The sequence below is a fragment of the Rhinatrema bivittatum genome, chromosome 2 (genome assembly GCF_901001135.1).
Source record: "Rhinatrema bivittatum chromosome 2, aRhiBiv1.1, whole genome shotgun sequence".
In the NCBI taxonomy this organism is placed as follows: Eukaryota; Metazoa; Chordata; class Amphibia; order Gymnophiona; family Rhinatrematidae; genus Rhinatrema; species Rhinatrema bivittatum.
In genome coordinates this window covers 526,613,897-526,636,624 of record NC_042616.1, presented here as the reverse complement: position 1 = coordinate 526,636,624, position 22,728 = coordinate 526,613,897, and the positions used below count along the sequence as shown (strand labels likewise).

The 22,728-nt window shown below is 46.2% G+C and overlaps 1 protein-coding gene across 2 annotated transcripts in view; it reads right to left on the bottom strand.

Annotated features, from left to right (window-relative positions):
• Nucleotides 1-22,728, bottom strand: part of CARMIL1 (capping protein regulator and myosin 1 linker 1) — a 511,281-nt gene that overhangs the window by 309,964 nt on the left and 178,589 nt on the right. For both annotated transcript variants that reach the window (XM_029590792.1, XM_029590793.1), the window contains exon 3: nucleotides 21,355-21,405. In XM_029590792.1, the coding sequence (XP_029446652.1) occupies nucleotides 21,355-21,405 (51 nt within the window). The remainder of the gene's footprint in view (nucleotides 1-21,354; nucleotides 21,406-22,728) is intronic.

The following is a 22,728-nucleotide window of genomic DNA, read 5'->3' as shown; positions in this document are numbered from 1 at the left end:
ATGGCGCCGACGGCCCTATGCCCTCACTATGTCACTGAGACCGACCAATAGCAGCGGTCGGTCTCAGTGACATAGTGAGGGCATAGGGCCGTCGGCGCCATTTTGTTTACTGGCAGCCGACGGCTCACGCCCAGGAGATCGTTCCCGGACCGCTCCTGGACCCCCAGGGACGTTTGGCAGGTCTTGGGGGGGTCAGGAGGGTGGGGGATTGCAGGAAATTAATTCGGCAGGTCTTGGGGGGGGGTCAGGAGGGTGGGGGGTTGCAGGAAATTAATTCGGCAGGTCTTGGGGGGTCAGGGGGGTGGAGGTTGTTAATTTAAAGGGTTGGGATGGGGGGGGGGGGGGTTTTGGGGGTTCCCAGAGAAAGAAAAGTTTTCTGATCTGGGGAGTGGACCGAAATGGCCCTCCCCAGACCCGAAAACAAAATGGGGAGAAAAAAAAAAGCTATGCACTCCCCTAATTTGCTCCATAAGACGCCCAGACGCAGAGCCGGTTTAGCACAATTTTTTTTTTTTTAAATTTTCCCCCTCTGAATCCTAGGTGCGTCTTATGGTCAGGTGCGTCTTATGGAGCGAAAAATACGGTATTTATTTTATTTACAATCACTTCTATACTGCAAAATTATAGTACGCCAATGTGGTTTACAAACTTAAAATACAGGCATAAAATCTAAAACAAAAAACAAAATAAAAAAGACAAACATTTCAAAATGCTGTTCTGAGATTCAACTGTTTAATCGTGCCCAAGAGTCGCATCTATTCGTTACCTCTGCCTAAGATGCTATTGTCCCCAAATGTCTCTGGAAAAGCCAGATCTTTAAGTTTTTCTTGAGTTTAGGAGCTGATAGTTCACCTCTCAGTCATTCTGGCATATTATTCCATACAGCAGGACCACCTATGGAGAAAGCAAATGTTGCTTACCTGATGTAACAGGTGTTCTCACAGGACAGCAGGATGTTAGTCCTCACAAATGGGTGACATCGAGGATGGAGCCCACCACGGAAAACTTCTGTCAAAGTTTAAACAGAACTTTGACTGGCCCCTACTGGGCATGCCCAGCAAGGCACTGACCCTGCAGCCAGCAGGGGTCTCCCTTCAGTCTGATTTTCAAAGCTACAGGCAGTGCCTAGAAAGTAAAAATAAAACGAACCCAACACCGCGGGGAGGCGGGCGGGTTTCGTGAGGACTAACATCCTGCTGTCCTGTGAGAACACCTGTTACATCAGGTAAGCAACATTTGCTTTCTCACAGGACAAGCAGGATGGTTGTCCTCACAAATGGGTGAGTACCGAGCTGAGGATGTCCCGACCTGCACCAAATGTACCCAACGGTGTGCAGCAGGCACAACAACTGAGGAAAAATTTGGGAAAGGGCATCCGCACCCTACCGGGAAGGTGGAAGGGTGTTGGTACATCACGTTGGAAAAAGGTTACGCAAGACAGATTGGCCGAAGATGGAGTCCTGTCTTCCAGCTTTGTCCAAACAATAGTGGGCTGCAAAGGTATGGAGAGAACTCCAGGTTGCAGCTTTGCAGATGTCAGGAAGCGGCACCGAACGAAGGTGTGCCACTGACGTCGCCATGGCCCTCACAGAGTGTGCTTTAACACGGTCTTGAAAAGGAATGCCAGCTTGCTCATAGCAAAAAGAAATGCAGTCCGCCAACCAGGAAGAAAGAGCCTGCTTACCCACAGGTTGTCCCAACTTATTAGGATGGAAAGAGACGAATAATTGAGTGCTCTTCCTGTGGGAAACTGTACGGTCTAGGTAAAAAGCTAGAGCCCGTTTACAGTCTAGGGTATGCAGGGTCTGCTCTCCAGAGTTGGAGTGGGGCCTGGGAAAAAAGATAGGTAGTACGATAGATTGATTGATATGAAACTCCGAAACTACCTTAGGTAAAAATTTAGGGTGAGTGCGGAGTACCGCCCGGTCCTGCAGGAGCTTAGTGTAAGGCGGATAGGTAACTAGGGCCTGTAATTCACTAACCCTGCGAGCTGAAGTAACAGCCAAAAGGAATAACACTTTCCAAGTGAGATATTTCAAGTCACAGGAGTGCAGAGGTTCGAAAGGAGGTTTCATTAGACGACCAAGAACCAGGTTAAGGTCCCAGGATGGGGCCGGAGGACGCAAGGGTGGCTTTAGATGGAGTAAGCCCTTAAGAAAGCGTGTTACTAGGGGTTGCACTGAAATAGGATTACCCCCAATACCCTTATGGAAGGCGGCTACCGCACTGACATGCATTCTGATAGAAGAGGTTTTAAGACCTGATTCAGAGAGATGCCATAAATAGTCCAAGAATTTGGAGATTGGACAGGAAAGGGGATCAAGGGACTGAGAAGTGCACCATGATGTGTACCTTTTCCATTTGTATGAGTAAGACTTTCTTGTGGAAGGCTTTCGTGAAGCTATCAGGACTCGAGAAACGGAATCTGAAAGGTTAAATGGTTGAAGGACTAACCTTTCAACATCCATGCCGTCAGGGACAAGGCTTGGAGGTTGGGATGGAGGAGGCATCCGTCGTTTTGAGTGAGCAGATGCGGGTCCTTTCCCAGAGGAATGTGCCTGCGGATGGAGAGATCCTGGAGTATTGGAAACCATACTTGGCGTGGCCAGTAAGGTGCTATCAGGATCATGGTTCCTCCGTCCTGGCGTAGCTTCACGAGAGTCTTTGACACAAGAGGGAGTGGAGGGAATGCATAGAGCAGACCGGTTGTCCACTTGAGGGAGAATGCATCCCTCGGCCGAGAGTGCTGGCTCCGAATGAGAGAGCAGTAATCGTCCACTTTGTGGTTCTGAGGGGACGCAAAGAGGTCTATGCGGGGAGAACCCCACTTGTGAAACAGAGAGGTCGCTACCAGAGGATCGAGTGACCACTCGTGTGGGTGGAAGACACGGCTCAGCTGGTCTGCCAATACATTGTCTACTCCCGGCAGGTAAGTGGCCCTGAGGTACATGGAGTGGGAGAGGGCTTCCGCCCAGATCTGCGCAGCTTCCTGACACAGAAGGAAGGAGCCTGTGCCTCCCTGCTTGTTTATGTACCACATGGCCACTTGGTTGTCCGTCTGGATTAAGATTATCTGATGAAAGAGATGATCTTTGAAAGTGCGGAGCACATAGCGGATTGCTCGAAGTTCCAGGAAATTTATCTGGTGTTCGGCTTCCTCTTTGGACCATAACCCTTGGGTTTGAAAGTCGTCCACATGGGCTCCCCAACCGATGTGAGAAGCGTCGGTGGTTAGGATTACTTGCGGATCCGGTGGAAGAAAAGGTAAGCCCTGAAGGAGGTTGACCTGAGTCGTCCACCAGGTTAAGGATAGGCGCAGCGCTTGTGTGACTGTGACTATGGAGGACAGAGGCTGAAAAGCTTGAATCCATTGGTGTCGTAGAGTCCATTGTGTTAGTCTCATGGCTAGTCGGGTCATGGGAGTGACTTGAACCGAGGATGCCATGTGTCCTAGGAGAATGAGGAACTGGCGAGCCGTGGCAGTGTTCTGAGACTGGAGCTGGCGAGCCAGGGACATTAGGGTGTGGACCCTCTGAAGAGGAAGGTAAGCCTTTGCCTGTAAGGTGTCCAAGTCTGCTCCAATGAAGAATAAGGTTTGAGACGGGACTAAGCAAGATTTCTCGTAATTGACAAGAAACCCTAAGGAAAGGAGTGTTTGAATTGTCAATTTTAGGGAGGATTGAGCTATCTGTTGGGTGGAGGCCCTGATTAGCCAATCGTCCAGGTAGGGGTAGACGTGGACACCTTCCTTCCTTAAGAATGCTGCTACCACTACGAGACATTTGGTAAAGACTCGTGGGGCAGAAGCCAGACCGAAAGGTAGGACACGGTATTGATAATGGTCGTGGCCTACGAGAAACCGCAGATATTTGCGATGGGATTGTGTGATCGCAATGTGGGTATAAGCGTCCTTGAGGTCGAGAGAGCACAGCCAATCCCCTCTTTGTAGCAGAGGGAGCAGCGCACCTAGGGTTACCATTTTGAACTTCTCTTTTTGAAGGTATTTGTTGAGGGCTCGAAGGTCCAAAATGGGACGTAGTCCCCCTGATTTCTTTGGTATTAGGAAGTATCTGGAATAGAATCCCTTGCCTCGTTGAGAGGGAGGAACGGGTTCTATAGCATTTGATTGCAGAAGAAGAGACACTTCCTGTTGTAATTGAGCCAAATGGGTGGATAGACTCCACGCTTGAAGAGGCGGGGAGTCTGCCGGAAGAGTTATGAAGTTGAGGTGGTAACCCTGTGCGATAATTGTTAGTACCCACTGATCTGAGGTGATCTGCAACCAAGGTTGTAGAAAATGGTACAGTCGACCTCCTACAGGAATGTCTGGAAGAGGGGTTTGGCATGTGTTCTCTACAGGGGAGTCAAAGGCCAACCGCAGGCCCAGGAGGAGGGGCTACAGTAGGCCTTGGTTTCCTAGGCTGACGCGGCTGAGGCCTAGTAGAGGATCGAGCTGGACGAGGCCTGGCCGATGGAGGGTAGTAACGGCGTGGCCGAAAGAACGACTTCTTAGAGTCCTTCTTAAGTGGTTGTTTGGAGGAAACCTCAGACGGAACAGAAGAAAGTTGTTTCAACGTCTCGTGGTGATCTTTCAATTCAGCTACTATTTGCTGAATTTGTTCTCCAAACAAATTGTCCCCTAAGCAGGGTAAATCCGCTAAACGATCCTGGACCTCTGGGCGAAGGTTGGATGATTTTAACCAAGCCCAACGTCTGGCCGAGATGGCAGTAGCTGAAACCTTTGTGGAGGCATCGAAGATGTCATAAGCCGTTCTGATCTCGTGCTTCCCCGCTTCAAATCCTTTATTAAGAAGGGCCTGAAGCTGTGGCTGGTATTGGTCAGGTAATGTGTCAGCAAAATCTTGCATCTGTTTAAGGATGGCTCTGTTATATTGCGTCATGTAGAGTTGATATGAGGCTATGCGAGAAATCAGCATAGCTCCATGGTACACTTTCCGTCCCACACTGTCTAGGAATTTATTGTCCTTGACCGGCGGAGTGGAGGAGTGTGGCTTGAGACGCTTGGCTTTTCTTTGTGCGGACTCCACCACAACAGAGTGATGATCCAGTTGAGGCTTTTGAAAGCCTGGTGCTGACTGGACGAGGTATGTGGAGTCAGCCTTTGTTAACTGGTGATACAGATGAAGGAGATTCCCAGTTTTTCTTTAAGAGATCGAGAAACACCTGGTGAATGGGGATGGAAGCGATGATTTTTGGAGCGTCCAAAAATTGAAGCAGTTCCATCATCTGGTGTCTGTCATCGGTCTCAGATTGCAGCTGAAAAGGTACAATTTCGGACATCTCCTTTACAAAATTAATAAAGGAGAGATCCTCTGGAGGAGATCTTTTTCTACTCTCTGTAGGAGAAGGCGGTGATGGTAAATCTGTGTCAGAAGATGTATCATCACCCCAGGTATCATAGGGATCACTTGGGGGTTGAAGCCCCGATGGACCTGGTTGAGGATCCGAAGGCATCGAAGGAAACCTTGGAGGAACCGGTGGTACAATCGGTACTGGGAACGGCATCGAGGGTTTCGGTGCTGCCGATGGAGTCGGTGCCGGTCTTGGAACCGATGGAGCCAAAGGATAAATCGGTGGAGATATTCGAGAAGGCACCGATGGGACCACCCCGGAAGGGGGAATCAGGAACGGTGTTTCTCCCGCCGATGAAAATCCAGTTGGAGACGATGGCGCTGTCGGTGCTACTAGAATTATCGATGGGAGGGCATGTACAAGTGCCTCCATACGTTGTAGTAGCAGTGCCAGCGCTTCCACCAAAGGTTCGGTGGTCTGTTCCTTCCTCGGTGGCGGAGTCGGTGCCGGGGTCGATGCCGGTGCCGGAATCGGTGCCGGAGACGGTGCCAATGGAGGTTGGAATCTTTGCATCGCTTTCTCGATGGCCTCCTGGACCAGCCGGTCCAGTTCTGCCCGGAGACCAGGGGTAACAATACCCGGCTCGACGGGAGAGGGAGGCTGAGGCAGAGCCGGAGGGACCACCGTAACCGGTGGGATCACGGCTCCCACACCCCGAGAGGGTGAGGGTTTCCTCGATGCCTGCGAACAAGACGTGGACGGTGCCAAGTCTGAACGAGGCCTCTTAGTCGGTGGCTCGGCTTGTTCAGAGGTCGATGACTGTGGATCCTCGACAGGCCGAGACTTGTGCCGTCGATGGCGATGCTTGTCCTTCCGGTCTCCTCGCTCATCCGGGGAGGGGACAGGAGTCGACGGCCGAGAAGTCATCGATGGCGGACGGTCACCGGAGGGTTGACGATGATGGTACAACTTCGACGGTGCCGGTTCCGATGACGTCGATGCTATCGATGGCGTTGGGGTTGGTACATGGAAGAGGAGCCCCATCTTCTCCATCCTGGCTTTGCGACCCTTGGGTGTCATTAAGGCACATTTGGTGCAAGTCAGGACATCATGCCCACTACCCAAACACATTACACAAACCCTGTGGGGGTCTGTGATGGACATAGTCCGGGTACAATCCGGACAACGACGGAACCCCGTTGCCATGGCTGGAAGCCAAAATTTAGGCTGGGGATCGGTAAGTGCCCACAGGCCTCGAGGGCCAAAATCGACGGCAGTCGATGGAAGAAGGCAAAAAACTTACCGGGTTCCGTAAGATGACTAAAAAATTTGTCGAAGGGAGACCCCTGAGGGGCAAATTTTCTTAGGAAATTAATTTCCAAATTCCTGTCAGGAACGTGGTTAGAGAGCTCCTTTCACCGTGTGGCAACTGCTGCGCGGAAAAAAGAAGACTGAAGGGAGACCCCTGCTGGCTGCAGGGTCAGTGCCTTGCTGGGCATGCCCAGTAGGGGCCAGTCAAAGTTCTGTTTAAACTTTGACAGAAGTTTTCCGTGGTGGGCTCCATCCTCGATGTCACCCATTTGTGAGGACAACCATCCTGCTTGTCCTGTGAGAAAGTTTGATCTCTGACCTCGCCTATATGTGCTGTTTTTATTGATGGAATATGAGTAGACATTAAGAGCCTAGAGTCTAACATGACTCCATGATCTCTTACTGCCGATGCAATCTTAATTGTATAAACTTTTAAGAGAAACTCAAGCTTTGCAGGGACAACCCTAGTTCTAGATAGAAACAGTCTAATTTGGAAAAAGATTCAAAACCCAATGGTTATAAGACATCCAGCTTTGAATTGCTTCCAAATAGATTTTCAAATAATCCACCTATGAAGAGATCAAACTTTTTTCATAGGTGGTCCTACTGTATGGAATAATATGCCAGAATGACTGAGAGGTGAACTATCGGCTCCTAAACTCAAGAAAAACTTAAAGACCTGGCTATTCCAGAGACATCTGGGACATTTATGGGAACCAAAAAAGGAAGTCCCTGACCCGCCAAAAGTTAACACAATGGAATTAGATATCTATTAAATAAGGTTGCCGAAAGGGCAGAGCCCTGCGGAACCCCAGTAGGAGCTTTGATCCAGCTCGATGAGTAATTACCAATAGTAATTTATTGGAATCTATCATAGATAAGATGGAAACCATTTTAATGGATAACAAACAATGCTTTTAAACATAGATTTGAATATTATGATCTACCGTGTCAAATGGAGCCGACACATCCAATCCTGACCACCATCAAAGCCTCACAGCACAGTATCAGTTATAAAGGGGCCGAGCACACTGTTTAACCCGCAGTTGGACAAATTGTGTAGATGCGTCCACAGCCCCCTTATGCTATAAGGGGATTAGCGCCTCTACAACACGCATCCAACGCACTGGGAAACTAATAGCGCTCATCACATGCAAATGCATGTCGATGAGGCTATTAGTTATTCACGCCACATGCAGTAAAAAAAAATGTGCGTCCAATACACACATTTTTGTGCTCAGAAATTAACACCTGCTCGGAACAGGCGTTAATTTCTGAGCACCCCAAAAAGTTGTACAGAAAAACAGAAAATACTGCTTTTCTGTACATCCTCCGACTTAATATCAAGGCGATATTAAGTCGGAGGAACAAAAGATTAAAAAAAAAATTTTTTTTTAGAAATGTGCCAGCGGTCAGGTTCGGGAAACGAACGCTCAGTTAACCAGCGTCCATTTTCTGAACCCGTGGCTGTGTGCAGATTAGAAAAATGGGTGCCAATAAATTCAGCATCTGTTTTCTTAACTGGCGGACAGCCAACCACTCCCAGGTGCCGGCTGTCAAGGAGGCACGAGGAGCACGCAATTGACCCTAGCGCCTCCTTGACAGTGCAACCCCTAATTAAAATATTGCAGGACGCCCCCAGGGGAGGTGCCTGGGAGTACGTTAGGAAAGCAGGCATTGAACACTCAGCGCATTTTTTTTTTTTTTGTATCTGCCCCAAAATCTCAGTGCTGCTGTGTTTCCTAAAACCGAATTGGTTTGGAAACAATAATGAATTATCTGCCAAGAAGTTTGATAACTGTGAAAAAAATGAGATTTTCTAAGACTTTGGCAATAAATGAAAGAAAGGGACGAAATTGGCCTATAGTTATTGGGAGAGCATGGATCAAGATTCCCATTTTTAAATAAAGGCCTAACAATTGCTTATTTAATTGAACTTGGCAAATGGCCTTCTGACAAGGAAAAATTGGCAAGAGATGTTAAAAATAGAACTAACACCTCTCTCACCATCTTTAGATGACCAAAAGAGATCAGATTTAGCTTATTAGGGGGGCAGGATTTAATTTTGCATTGACATTTTGAACTTCTAGAACAAATATAGACTTGAACTTGTTCCAGGTAGAAACAACTGAGAGAGAAGACTCTTCTGAGTGACTTTCAGTAATAAGCAGGGCATTCAATAGCTTGGATATTTTATTCTTTAAAAAATGTGCAAATACCTTGCATGAAGGTAGCTCTGTTGGGGCTTTACTACAGCGTAAATGGAATAAATGAAGAAACAATGTAAAGTATTTAAAATATTCCACGTTTTATCTTGACCCAATGTAAACCTGGAGCTATGCGGGAATGAGCTGATAACTTATCAGAAGATAATAGAAAGACACACAGATTGCATCAGATTTGTAATCCACGTTATTTTAAGGAACATTAGCTACAATTCAATAACTATAGCTACATTTCTCCAGGAGCATCAGGGTGCTGATGCTCACCCCACCTCACCTCCAAATATTCCCAAAACCTTCGAGAGACCATTTGTCCCAACAAATCCCCATCCCCTACCACCCCTCAAGGAGGCCAAAATTTGACTTTTAAAATTATTTTATTTTAATTTTCCCAAGTGCAGGTCCCATACCCTCCCACCCAAACTCCTCCACTTGTGAACCCCTACCCCCACCCCTAGGACTTCAAACTACCAGTTCACTTCCATCCAGATCTTATATGGCTAGCCCTGGTAGTTCACTGGGGCTCCAAGCCCAGCACTGCCAATTTTAAAAAAAACGTGTTGGCTGGCTGATGGGGCAAACAAGCACCATCTTAAAAATGGTGGTGTAGAGCCCAGAGCCCTAGGGGGGTGCTCCAAGCCTCAATGGACCAACAGGGCTAGCAAGATAAGGGCCATGAGGAGCTCGGAGAAAGGGAGAGGTCCTCTGTCAGTGATTATAAAAACTTTTAAAATGTCTACTTTGGCCACCTCAATGAGTGGTGGAAGGGGGAACAGAGGGTCTCTCTCCAGATCTCTGAGTTTTTGGAAAACTTGGAGGGAGGATTTTTTTAGGCTACTCTTGCCCTTTCAATGATGGCAGCCATGGGCTGAGAGGCCACTATCACATGATGAAGTATTCGGCTGCCTAAGCAGCACTATTTTTCTGTCGGGGAAAGTACAACGAGACTGACAAAGCTGTGGTGCTTTTTTTAAGCCCTGCTACACTATCATACTATAAATAGAAAAAACACTAAACAAGTTATAGCTTGTTTGGAAGATAAGAGTGGTGTTAATTTGTTTGTTCTTGTATATATTGCTATTTGTTTGCCCCCCCTCCTATATAGCTTTTTAATAAGTATCATTCTGTTATAAACTCTCTCCCTATATATATAGTAATATATAATATATATATATATATATATATATATATATATATATATATATATACTCTCTCCCTATATATAGTAATATATACATATATATACACTCTATTTATATATATATATATATATATATATATATATATATATATATATATATATATCTACACTCTCTTTCTCTCTCTCTCTCTATATATATATAGGGAGAGGGTTTATAACAGAATGATACTTATTAAAAAAAACTATATAGGAGGGGGGCCATACAAATAGCAATATATGATAGATATAGAGATATAGATATGATCTCATCTCTCTATCTCATATATAGTACTTACTAAATAGTAACCCAATTATTAGGCAATATTGCACTTCCCTTTGTGCCTACTTAATACTAACACAGAAAAAACACTCCCTGCGGAGTGGAGTAAAAGCACAATTATTGTATTCCAAATTACTCTTTATGAAAAAACAACGATTCTCAAAAACAACAGTTCTCAATGCTTTTCACATGAAACAGTCACTGTTTCATGTGAAAAGACCTTCACATTTGTGAAGGTCTACTGTAAATTTTATGATTGTCTAAAGCATTGAGAACTGTTTTTGATATTTTTCATAAAACCTAATTAAAGAGTAATTTGGAATACAATAATTGTGCTTTTACTCCACTCCGCAGGGAGTGTTTTTTATATATAGGGGGAGAGAGAGCGTTTAACACAGAATGGTACTTATTTAAAAAAAAACTATATAGGAGGGGGGCCATACAAATAGCAATATATACAAGAACAAACAAATTAACCCCACTCTTAACTACCAATCAAGCTATAACATATATATGAGATATATAGAGATAATGATATACATGATATATATATATGATATGATTATTTTTCCCCTATGTGCATCACTTTGCACTTGTCTACATTAAATTATCTGCTATTTAGATGCCTAGTTTTACAGTCTTGCGATGTCCTCTTGCAATTCCTCAGTCTGTTTGTGTTTTAACTACTTTGAATAATTTTTTCCTATATACAAAATTTGATAATTCACCTATTGTTCCCTTTTCCAGAACAATAATTAATAATCAACAATGGTCCTAGTACACAGGACCTAGAACAGTACCATTTACCATTCTCTGTTGGGAAAACTAATCATTCAGTCCTATTTATTTCCAACCTTTATCCAGTTACCAATCCACAATAGAACATTGCTTCCTATCCCATGACTAATTTCCTGAGGGACTTTATCAAGTGTCTTTTGAAAACCCACAGGCACCATAATCAACTGACTCACCCTTATCCACATGCTTATTTATACTTCAAAGAATTCTAATAGATTAGTAAGGCCAGACACTTACAATGGTTAAGCATGCCTTAAAGAGGAAGAGCCAGCTTGGATTTAGCAAAGGAAAGACTTCCCTATTAAGCTAGGTTTATTCATATACCTAGTAATTTTGTTCTTAACAAAAGCTTCCACCATTTTACCAAGTACCAACAGCAGACTTGCTTATCTGTAGTTTTATGGAGCAACCCAGAATCCATATAGAAAGCTGGTTACCCTTCAATCCTCATAAACAGTGGCAGATTATAATGAGAGGTTACAGATTACTAACAGGTCTGCAAGGTCATATTTAAGTTCCTTCAACATTCTGGGGCAAATACCATAAGGTCATTGAGATTTGCTACTATTTAATAATTATTTCTTACAGTATAATTTTCATAGTTTTATACTCAAAGCAAGGATTTGTTTGTCAAGATTACAATAATGTATTAAGGGTTTTGATCAATTAAACATGATGGATTAATTTAACATATATAAGAATTGCTTCAGTAATTCAAGAAAGTTATTTCATTTCACTGTCTAAATTGGCACAGCAGATCATTAACTAAAAACCTTGCACAAATGTGTTACTTCACAGATATTACAAACTATATAATCCCTAATTAAGAGTAACTTCTTAATGTAACTAAATTAGTCTGTTTCTTACCATGCTGATAAATCAGCAATTGGAAATGTTGTACAGTTTCTCTGTCTATTGGCAAAGTAGTCTGTGTGAAAGTCAGGAATGCAGGCGCCTCAGGGCTCATTGCAGAGTTTTCAGATTTGTGTCTGTAGGGGGCTGTTCACAAATTACATAACTCAAACCAAGGGTGGGGGTGGGGTTCTGAAATTTTACCTAATGCAGAAAAATCCATTGACAATTCATAAAAAACAGACTATACAAAGTTTTTGCTTTCCGTAGACTGTTAGTCAATGACAAAGAGTGAACATTCAGTGCATACAGGAAGTTCACCTAGGGCCCAAAAGTTTAGGGGGGCCCTATCAGATGTGCTGAGGACTCAGTAGTCTAGTATTACCAGCCGGCTGGGATTTTTTCAAGATTCTACAAATTTGTAAATGTTACCCTGTGTCCAAGCCAAAAGAATGAAAAATATCCAGAGACAAGCGGCCCCTGTTTCACATCTGTTTGCTTCCTCAGGGGAACTGCAACCACGTCTGTTATTCAACTTTTTCCCAGGCTGTCCATCGATTTCAAACCTGCCATCAGCTTTCTCCCATTTCTTCTAAAGGCCATATTCCTCATGACGCAGCAAATATCTTCACGATTGGTGTAAACCGTTTCAATAATTTTCCAAATAATATGCCTCACGAACAACAATCATTTCCAAGTCCATCCAGCTCGAACTAATTCAAAAGCGTCCAACTGCGCCACAAGTTCGCCAGTTCGTGAGGCATATTATTTGGAAAATTATTGAAACGGTTTACACCAATCGTGAAGATATTTGCTGCGTCATGAGGAATATGGCCTTTAGAAGAAATGGGAGAAAGCTGATGGCAGGTTTGAAATCGATGGACAGCCTGGGAAAAAGTTGAATAACAGACGTGGTTGCAGTTCCCCCTGAGGAAGCAAACAGATGTGAAACAGGGGCCGCTTGTTGGGGTCAGACCACAGTGAACAGTTGTTAACAATAATGTGAAGAACGGTTGTCTTAGAGAGAAGAGATCAATACAAGGAAGTCAGCTGGATAAAGATAAATCGAGGATATGCAACAGTGGTGTACATCATTATAAAATCATGTTTCAGTGAGGTATAAAGTAAAAATGGGTGAAAGCCAGGTATAGATTGTAAGTGGGTGTATCCACAGGGAATTTGTGTATAACATTGCATTAAGACATGAAAAATATTGTTGTATAGACCTTTGTGGTCATATGGCTGACTATCATATTGTATTTGATGGAATGTTTTTAGAGAGTGCGAATGAGTGAGTGTGTGGGTTTATATTTTAGGACACAGTTCCTAAATCATTTTGAAACTTGAGATAATAAAACTGTATGCTTTTCTCTTACAAATTGTGTGGTTATATATATAGAGAGAGAGAAAGTGGTTCTATTTCACCCAGTGTGTATACCTGATACGGTTGCATTGATAATGTCAGATCTAATTGAACACAGAAGTGGTGAACATTATTGGAGATGGCAATAGGCTGGGAATCAAAATAGACAGAAGCTGGGATTGGATATGGAGTTGAAAGACCTAATCCTATGATCTCAGTCTTGCTAAGATTCAGTGACAATCTGTAATGGGCGAGCCAAGCTCTGGTAGAAGAAACACATAATGAAATGAATCTATGAAACTAATTGAAATGAATAGACCTCCTATTCCAAAATCTGAGCTGCAGTGGAGAAGTGCATCAATACAAATGTACCTCGGTGCATAATAAGTGGAAGGAAGTTTTCATCTTGGGGAATTTACCAGCTATTTAAGTTACCTGAGCACATCTGTTTAAAAATGGTCCTGATATTTCCTTCACTCTGTCCTTTCAGAAGCACCAAACAAAGCTAAATATTTTATTTCATTTTGCTTCTTCCATTTGTGAAGCTTTTTGTCTATGTAAAACTTAGTAGATTTATACCTCAGAGGCACTGCCTATAAATCTCACTCTTTTGGGCAGTCTTCCCTTGGCAATTCTGCTTCGTATCAGAGGCAGTGGAGGTAAAAAATGACTTGCCCAACTACCCTAGTTCCAAGCCCACTGTTCCAGGCGTTCGACAAAGTCTCACATGAGAGGCTTCTAAAAAAACTAAAAAAGTTATGGCATAGGAGGAGCTGTCCTTTTATGGATTGCAAGTTGGTTAAAAGAGAAGAAACAGAGTAAGATTAAATGGTCAGTTTTCACAGTGGAAAAAAGTAAACAATGGAGTGCTTCAGGAAACTGCATTTGGGCCAGTGCCTTTTAATATATTTATAAATTATCTGAAAGGGGTACGATGAGTGAGGTGATCAAGTTTGTGGAATGCACAAAATTATGCATAGTTAAATCACAAGCAGATTGTGATAAATTGCAGGAAGACCTTGTGAGACTGAAAGATTGGGCGTCCAAATGACAGATGAAATTTAATGGGGACAAGTGCAAAATGATGCATATAGGGAAAAATAACCCATGCAATAGTTATACAATGTTAGATTCCATATTAGGAGTTACCACCCACAAAACAGATCTAGGCCTCATAGTGGATAATACATTGAAATTGTCGGCCCAGTGTGCTGCAGTGGTGAAAAATCAAATAGAATGTTAGGATTTATTAGAATGTTAGGAATTATTAGGAAGGGAATGGCAAATAAAACGGTAAATGTTATAATGTCTCTGTATTGTTCCATGGCTAGACTGCACTTTGAACACTGTGTGCAATTCTGGTTGCTGCATCTGAAAAAATATATAGTTGCACTGGAGAAAGTACAGAGAAGGGCAACCAAAATGATAAGGGGCATGGAACGGCTGCCCTATGAGGAAAGGCTAAAGAGGTTAGGGATATTAGGTTTGAGAAGGATATGATAAGAGGTCTACAAATTCATTAAATGAATTGAAAAGGTAAATGTAAATCGGTTATTTATCTCTCTCTAACAATAGAAAGATTAGGGGGCACTCCATGAAGTTAGCAAGTAGCTCATTTAAATCAAATCGGAGAAAATGTTAAGATTACTTACCTGGTAATCTCCTTTTCCTTAGTGTATGCAGATGGACTCAAAACAAATGGGTATAGTGTGCTCGTGCTAGCAGTTGGAGACGGATCTGACGTCAGCACGGGTACATATACCCCCACAGGAAGTGAAGCAATTCAGTAATCTTCCTTGCAAAGCTGTTATAGCCATATGTGTACTGACCGATCGATTAATCAACAGGATTACCCTGACCAATTGATGGTAGCTGGAGACCGCCTGTGTTCTCAACCGGAAAGCGTTGACACCCGGCAGGTTGGAAGCCCTATTATAAGCAAAACATGGCTTACCGTGAGTCAGCGAATCCCCATGTATACCGGCAGCCGGGCGGGATGCTGAGTCCATCTGCATACACTAAGGAAAAGGAGATTACCAGGTAAGTAATCTTAACATTTCCTAGCGTGTAGCAGATGGACTCAAAACAAATGGGATGTACAAAAGCAACTCCCGGACTGGGCGGGAGGCTGCCAGAGAACCGTTTAGGATTGCCCTCACAAATGCTGTGTCCTCCCTGGCCTGAACGTCCAGACGGTAGAATCTGGAGAAGGTATGGAGGGAGGACCACGTCGCCGCTTTGCTCTGCAGGTGACAGCAGCTTAGCTTCTGCCCAAGAGGCTGATTGTGCTCTGGTAGAATGAGCCTTGACCTGTAGAGGTGATGGTTTTCCTGCCTCTACGTAGGCTGCCTTGATAACTTCTTTAATCCAGTGGGCGATGGTCGGCCGTGAGGCCGCTTCCCCTTGCTTCTTCCCGCTGTGCAGGACGAACAAGTGGTCCGTCTTTCGTACTGCTTCTGACATTTCCAGATATCTGGACAGCAGTCTGCCGATGTCGAGATGACGTAGTATTCGACCTTCTTCCGATTTCTTCAAACCTTCTGTGGTAGGCAAGGATATGGTTTGGTTGAGGTGAAAGTGGGAGACCACTTTGGGTAAAAAGGAAGGAACTGTACAGAGATGGATAGCCTCTGGAGTGATTCTAAGAAATGGATAACGACAGCATAGTGCTTGTAGCTCTGAGATGCGGCGTGCTGAACACACAGCCAGCAAGAACACCATCTTCAAGGTTAACAAACGGAGCGACAGGCCTCGAAGGGGTCTGAAGGCTAATCCCGCTAGAAATTCCAATACCAGGTTAAGGTTCCACAAGGGCACTGGCCACTTCAGTGGCGGGCGAATGTGTTTAACTCCTTTCAGGAAGCGGGAAACGTCTGGGTGCTGGGCAATGGATTTGCCGTCACGTCTGGGACCGTAGCAAGACAACGCTGCTACCTGTACCTTGATGGAGCTGAGGGAGAGACCCTTCTGAAGTCCATCTTGTAGGAAGTCCAAAATGATAGGAATCTGTGCGGTATGCGAATTGGTGCTGTGCGAATCGCACCAGGCTTCAAAAATTCTCCAAATCCTGATATATGTTAGTGATGTGGAGAACTTGCGTGCTCGGAGGAGTGTATCTATCACCGGCTCTGAGTATCCTCTTTTCTTCAGTCTAGCCCTCTCAATGGCCAGACCGTAAGAGAGAATTGAGCTGGATCCTCGTGGAGGATGGGGCCTTGCCGTAGCAGGTCCCGGTCTGGAGGCAGAGGTAGAGGATTCCCTGCCAGTAGTTTTCTCATGTCTGCGTACCAGGGTCTTCTTGGCCAGTCCGAGGCCACTGGAAGAACTAGACCTCTGTGTCGCTGAATCCTGTGAACAATGGCACCCAACAGGGGCCATGGAGGGAATGCATATAGTAGGATCCCGAGGCCACGGCTGTACCAGGGCATCGATCCCCTGGGCTCGAGGATCCCGCCTGCGGCTGAAATATCTGGGAACTTGAGCATTGGACCTGTCTGCTAATAGGTCCATGGCTGGCGTCCCCCAGTGATCCACAATTATCTGAAAGGCTGTGGGTGACAGCTGCCATTCTCCCGGGTTTAGGCTTTCTCTGCTGAGGAAGTCTGCTGCAGTGTTGTCCTTCCCGGCGATGTGTACGGCGGAGATGCCCTGAAGATTGGCCTCTGCCCAAATCATCAGGGGAGTTATTTCTAGGGACACCTGTTGGCTTCTGGTGCCGCCCTGTCGATTGATGTATGCCACTGTGGTGGCGTTGTCTGACATCACTCTGACCGCTCTGTTGCGAAGTCTGTGGGCAAATCGCAGGCACGCTAGCCTGACTGCCCGTGCCTCTAGTCGGTTGATATTCCATCTTGACTCTTCTCTGGTCCACCGTCCTTGGGCGGTGAGCTCCTCGCAGTGCGCTCCCCATCCGTTCAGGCTGGCATCTGTGGTGAGCAGAATCCAGGTTGGGGAGGACATTCTTGACCCCCGGCTCAAGTGGCCGGGCCATAACCACCAGCGTAGTTGATTCCGCACTTTGGCTGGTAGAGGCAGGCGTACGGTGTAGTCCTGTGATCGTGGACTCCATCGAGATAGAAGGGCGCGTTGCAATGGTCTCATGTGAGCCCGCGCCCATGGCACCACCTCCAGGGTGGATGCCATGAGGCCGAGGACTTGGAGATAATCTCGAGCTGTGGGCCGGCTGGCGCTCAGCAAGACCTGCAGATGAGTCCGGAGTTTTGACTTTCTCTTGGAGGTCAGGCTGACCTTGTCTTCTTGGGTGTCGAATTGGACCCCTAGGTATTCCAGCAACTGGGATGGCTGTAGGAAACTCTTCTTTATGTTGACTACCCATCCTAGGCTTTCCAGAAGAGCTATAACTTTGTTGGTTGCCCGGTGACTCTCTTCCAGTGACTTTGCCCTGATCAGCCAATCGTCCAGGTAGGGATGGACTAGGATTCCTTCCTTCCTGAGTGCCGCTGCCACTACAACTGTTACCTTGGTAAAGATCCGCGGAGCGGTGGCTAACCCGAAGGGTAAGGCCCGGAACTGGAAGTGCTGATTCAGGACTTTGAAGCGTAGATAGCGCTGATGATCCCGATGAATTGGGATATGCAGGTAGGCTTCTGACAGATCTAGGGAGGTGAGAAACTCCCCTGGCTGTACTGAATTCTTGACAGACTGTAGAGTTTCCATGCGAAAGCTGGGGACCCGTAGGTGTCGGTTGACTGACTTGAGGTCCAGGACGGGCCTGAAAGTGCCCTCCTTCTTGGGTACTATGAAATAAATGGAATAATGCCCAGAAGGTACCTCTTCCGCAGGTACTGGGATTATGGCTTTTAGGGCCAGGAGCCTCTGTAAGGTCACCTCTAGTGCCACTGCCTTGAGTGGCAAACAAGGAGATTCCACAAACTTGTTCGGCGGGAGCCGAAAGAAATCCAGGTAATATCCTTCCCGGATGATGGCGAAGACCCACTGGTCCGAAGTGATCTCGACCCACCTGCGGTAGAAGAGGGTTAGCCTGCCCCCTATGGCTGCTACCCTCTGATGGGTCGGTTGACTGTCATTGTGGGTTACGGCCGGGGCCAGAACTCGGGCCGGTTCTCTTCTTGGTGTGCTTAGCCCGAAAGGGCTGATTCCTGGCCTGAGAACGAGGTGCCTGATAGTGAGACCGGTAAGGGTTGAAGCGCTGCGAGTTTCTACCTCTGGATGGTCTAGAAACCGAACGCTGGTTCCTCCTTGACCTGTCTTCTGGTAGACGGGGTAACGGAGAAGCACCCCATTTAGTAGCCCAATTCTCAAGGTCGCTGCTGAACAGTAGGGAACCCTTAAAGGGCATTCTTGTGAGTCGAGTCTTGGAGGACGAGTCGGCCGCCCAATTGCGTAGCTAAAGCTGTCTTCTGGCTGCCACTGAGGAGGACACTCCCTTGGCTGCCATACGGACGAGGTCGGAGGCTGCGTCTGTGAGAAATGCGAGAGCCGATTCCATGTCTTCTCCCGGGATGTTACTTCTTGCCTGTGATAAACAGGAGTGCGTCACCACGGTGCAGCAGGTCGCGATTCGAAGGGACATGGCTGCTACCTCAAAAGCTTGTTTCAGAATGGTGTCCATGCGTCGGTCATGCGCATCCTTGAGAGCCGCTCCCCCCTCCACCGGAATGGTGGTGCGTTTCACAATGGCGTTGATTATGGCGTCTACCCTAGGGCACGCCAGCAGGTCCCTGGCTGTCGGATCTAGAGGGTACATGCCAGACAAGGCCCGACCCCCTTTGAATGAGGCCTCCGGTGCCTTCCATTCCAGCTCGATTAGCTGCTGTGCTGCTTGTAGGAGGGGAAAGTGGTGAGCCGTTTGGCGCAGGCCCTCTAGCAGAGGGTTCTGTATAGGGACCCCTGGGGGGTCCTGGCCTGGAATGACCAGCTCCGATAAGCATTGTGAGACCAGGCCCGGCAGATCTTCTCTCCGAAAGAAGCGTCTCATGGTCCGATATGGTTCTATCTCCGAGGGAAGTTCATTCTCTTCGGGGGGCTCCTCACTTACCTGTGAATAATCCAAATCCCCCTGATTGGGGCTGTCGGGTGGTGAATGGCTGCGCCTAGGTCTCGAGGGTCCAGGGACCGGATCAACCGGGACGGAAAGACCCATCCGAGGAGCAGACTGCATCTGGACAAAGGCGTGAATCCCCTTAAACAATTCCACCCAGGAAAGCGAAGCCAGATCTGGCCGCAGGGATACCAGATCTCTCGGATTCCCTGACTGCTCGCCGCGGCCTGCTAAGTCCGGAGTGTTCTCTAAGGAACCACTGGGCTGGGATCGGTCCTATCCTGGGACTGCAATGGCTTCCTCACATTGGGCAAATAGGGAGTCTGCTTCCTCGCTCTGTGTGGCTCTAAGATTGCATGCTGAGCAGAGGCTTAGAGCGTTCATACCTGATTCTGGGGGTGCCAGCTCTGCAGACGCAGAGGTCTTCTTACGCTCCATTTGCCTCAAATGTGATGTCGTCCTACAATGTGCGCCTAACACAGGCGCATAACAGCCTGCGCCTATGAACGGGCACCTTAAGAACAGTGCGCCTATAAACGGGCGTCTCATATAAACGTGCGCTTTATATAAACGTGCGCCTATAGCGGGTGTCTTATAAACATGCGCCTATGAGCGGGCGTCTTATAAACGTGCGCCTATGAACGGGCGTCTGATAAACAGTGCGCCTATGAACGGGCGTCTGATAAACAGTGCGCCTATAGCGGGCGTCTTATAATGTGCGCCTATAATCGGGCGTCTTAGCATATGTGCGCGTATCCTAGTAGTGTGCGCCAAAAGCGTGCGCCTATCGCGTGCGCTAACGACGTGCGTTCAGCAAGCACAAAGCGCTCAATTAGAAAAGAGGAGTAGGCAGGCAAAAAATGGCGACCTCCCAGGCAGGCGGCCTCGTAGGCTGGCCCAGTTAATCCACACTTCCTCGGAGACCAAGTAAAGATGTACGCCTTACCTTGTCTTCGGCGCTTCCCGGCTGCGACCCGGGCGGTCTCCGGCTGCGGGGGGGGGGGGGGGAAGGGGAATACCTTCACCGCCGCACTTAAGGAAGTGCACCCGCTGCCTCTAGGCCGCGCCCGAACCGCTCAGGGGCCAAGTCCACGCCGGGACCGAGGCTGCCTCTAGGCCGCGCCTGAACCACTCGGGGGCCAAGCCGCGCCCGAGCCCTTCCGCGAACCGGCCACCGGACCGAGGCTCCTACCTCCGAGGGACCACGGAAGTCAGCTCGGGAAACTCAACTGGGTCAGTGACCGCCTGGTATCACCACAGGAGTGCGGGGCTCGTCTTCAGTAGATTTCTTCTAAGAATTTAGTCGATAGAATTTGGAAAACACGCTCAGCGAGCGTGGGTAGCTCCAAACTGCTTTGGAGATGGAAATTACTGAATTGCTTCACTTCCTGCTGACGTCAGATCCGTCTCCAACTGCTAGCACGAGCACACTATACCCATTTGTTTTGAGTCCATCTGCTACACGCTAGGAAATTCTATTTCACTCAATGTATAATTCAGCTCTGGAATTCATTGCCAGAGGATGTGATTTCAGCAGTTAGTGTAACTGGGTTTAAAAAAAAGGTTTAGATAAGTTCCTAGAGAAGAAGTCCATAAACTACTATTAATCAATAAGGAATAGTAGTTTGGGATCTATTTAATGTTTGGATACTTACCACGTACTTACGACTTGGACTGGCCACTGTTGGACACAGGATGCTGGCCTTGATGGACCCTAGGTCTGTCCCAGTATGGCATATCTTATGTTCTTATATGTTCTTATGAAATTATACAGAGAATCCAAAAAATTACCAAGTTTCTGTTTACAATTAATGATTTATCTGGGTGGTCACAAAAATCCAAAGAAACTATGAACCATTAGTTGAAAGTTTCTCAGATTATGATCTATGTATCTTATTTAAATTGGTCCACATCAAAAAAATTATGCTGGAAAAAAACTTGAATTTTGTTAGAAATGACACCAACAGAGAGACTCTCGAAAAACAGAATATGGTGAAAATAAAACAACCTTACCTTGGTAGGAACACGGGTAGTCAAAACAAAGGCCCGACATGATGCAAGCACCTGTAGAAGATGACAAAGTAGAAAGAACATATATTTAATCTTTTATTGCTTCGTTACCTGTTTGCACATCACATTTCATTTATTTTGTATGAATTAATTTTTTTTTATTGAAACTGCTGTTCAAAAATAAGTGTGTAACGAAGCAAAATATATTTCAGTGGAAAAGAAGTTCTAGAGCAAGGAATCATGATAAGGGGCAAGAAGGGAGCAGTAATGCAAAGTAAGCATTTCTTCCCAGAAAGAACAGTGGCTGCCACCACAGCCCCATCGTGAAGGTGATGGGGAAAGGCAGGCAACGGTATTCAAGGAAAGCACCCATGCTTCACTGCAGAAGGAAAGGGGAGAGAAAGCTGGAGATCAAGTAGGCAGGGATGGAGTTAGGATTTCACCCCCAACCTCCAAAAAGGGTCTGTTATACGGCAGCAGAGGGCTCTTCTCTGCTGATGAGATTCATCAGAGCTGCAAGGCAGCAAATTTTAGCCAGCCTGCTCCCCCTAAAATGTTTTCCAGCACAGGCACAGGCATAATATAATGGGTGCCTACTGATAACTCCAGAGCTGCAAGTAGGGACAAAATATTCTAGAGGAAGAGATAAGGGGAAGGCTAAATTTTCCACGTACGGTCACACACCCACACCCTCTCTCTCTCTCTCACACACACATTCATTGTTTCATTTTTCCCTTCTCCAGCAATAAGTGTTCAGCATCTGTTAATTATATATATAAAGAAAGAAAAGATGTATTAATCAAAACTGTCAAAGCATTATGTCAATCTTCCACCTATTTAAATGCATTTTCATTATTAACAGATGCTGAACACTTATTGCTGGAGAAGGGAAAAATGAAACAAAAACAAATCAATACCAAGCTCAGGAACACTACACAGTAGACCAGTACATAAACATAAATGGAGCAGACAGCAAAAAGACTAGCACCAAAAGGCTGAGTTTGCAATAAACAAGAGCCAGCAGTTCAGTATCATCACTAGAGTTCCAAAAGCACAAAGGGTCTTCTGCTCCTAGTCAGTGTTTACAACCCAGAGGGAGAGGGGAGTCATAATCATAAGGGTGACACCTAGTGGCCAGTTTCAGGACCCATGATGCAGAGTTCCAGAAGGAACCCTGATGCCCAGAATTGTAACTGCAGACTGGATCCAACGTAAATTGGGAGGGGGTATAAAATATGGGAAAAAGCCCCAAGTAGTTGCAAATGAAGGCTCGAAGCATCAGATCTGAGCCTCAGTTCTGACCGAGCTGGAAGTAAAAAGAAGCAGGAGGAAACTGCTGAGTCCAAAAAAAAAAACACCCCACACACAAGCACAGTT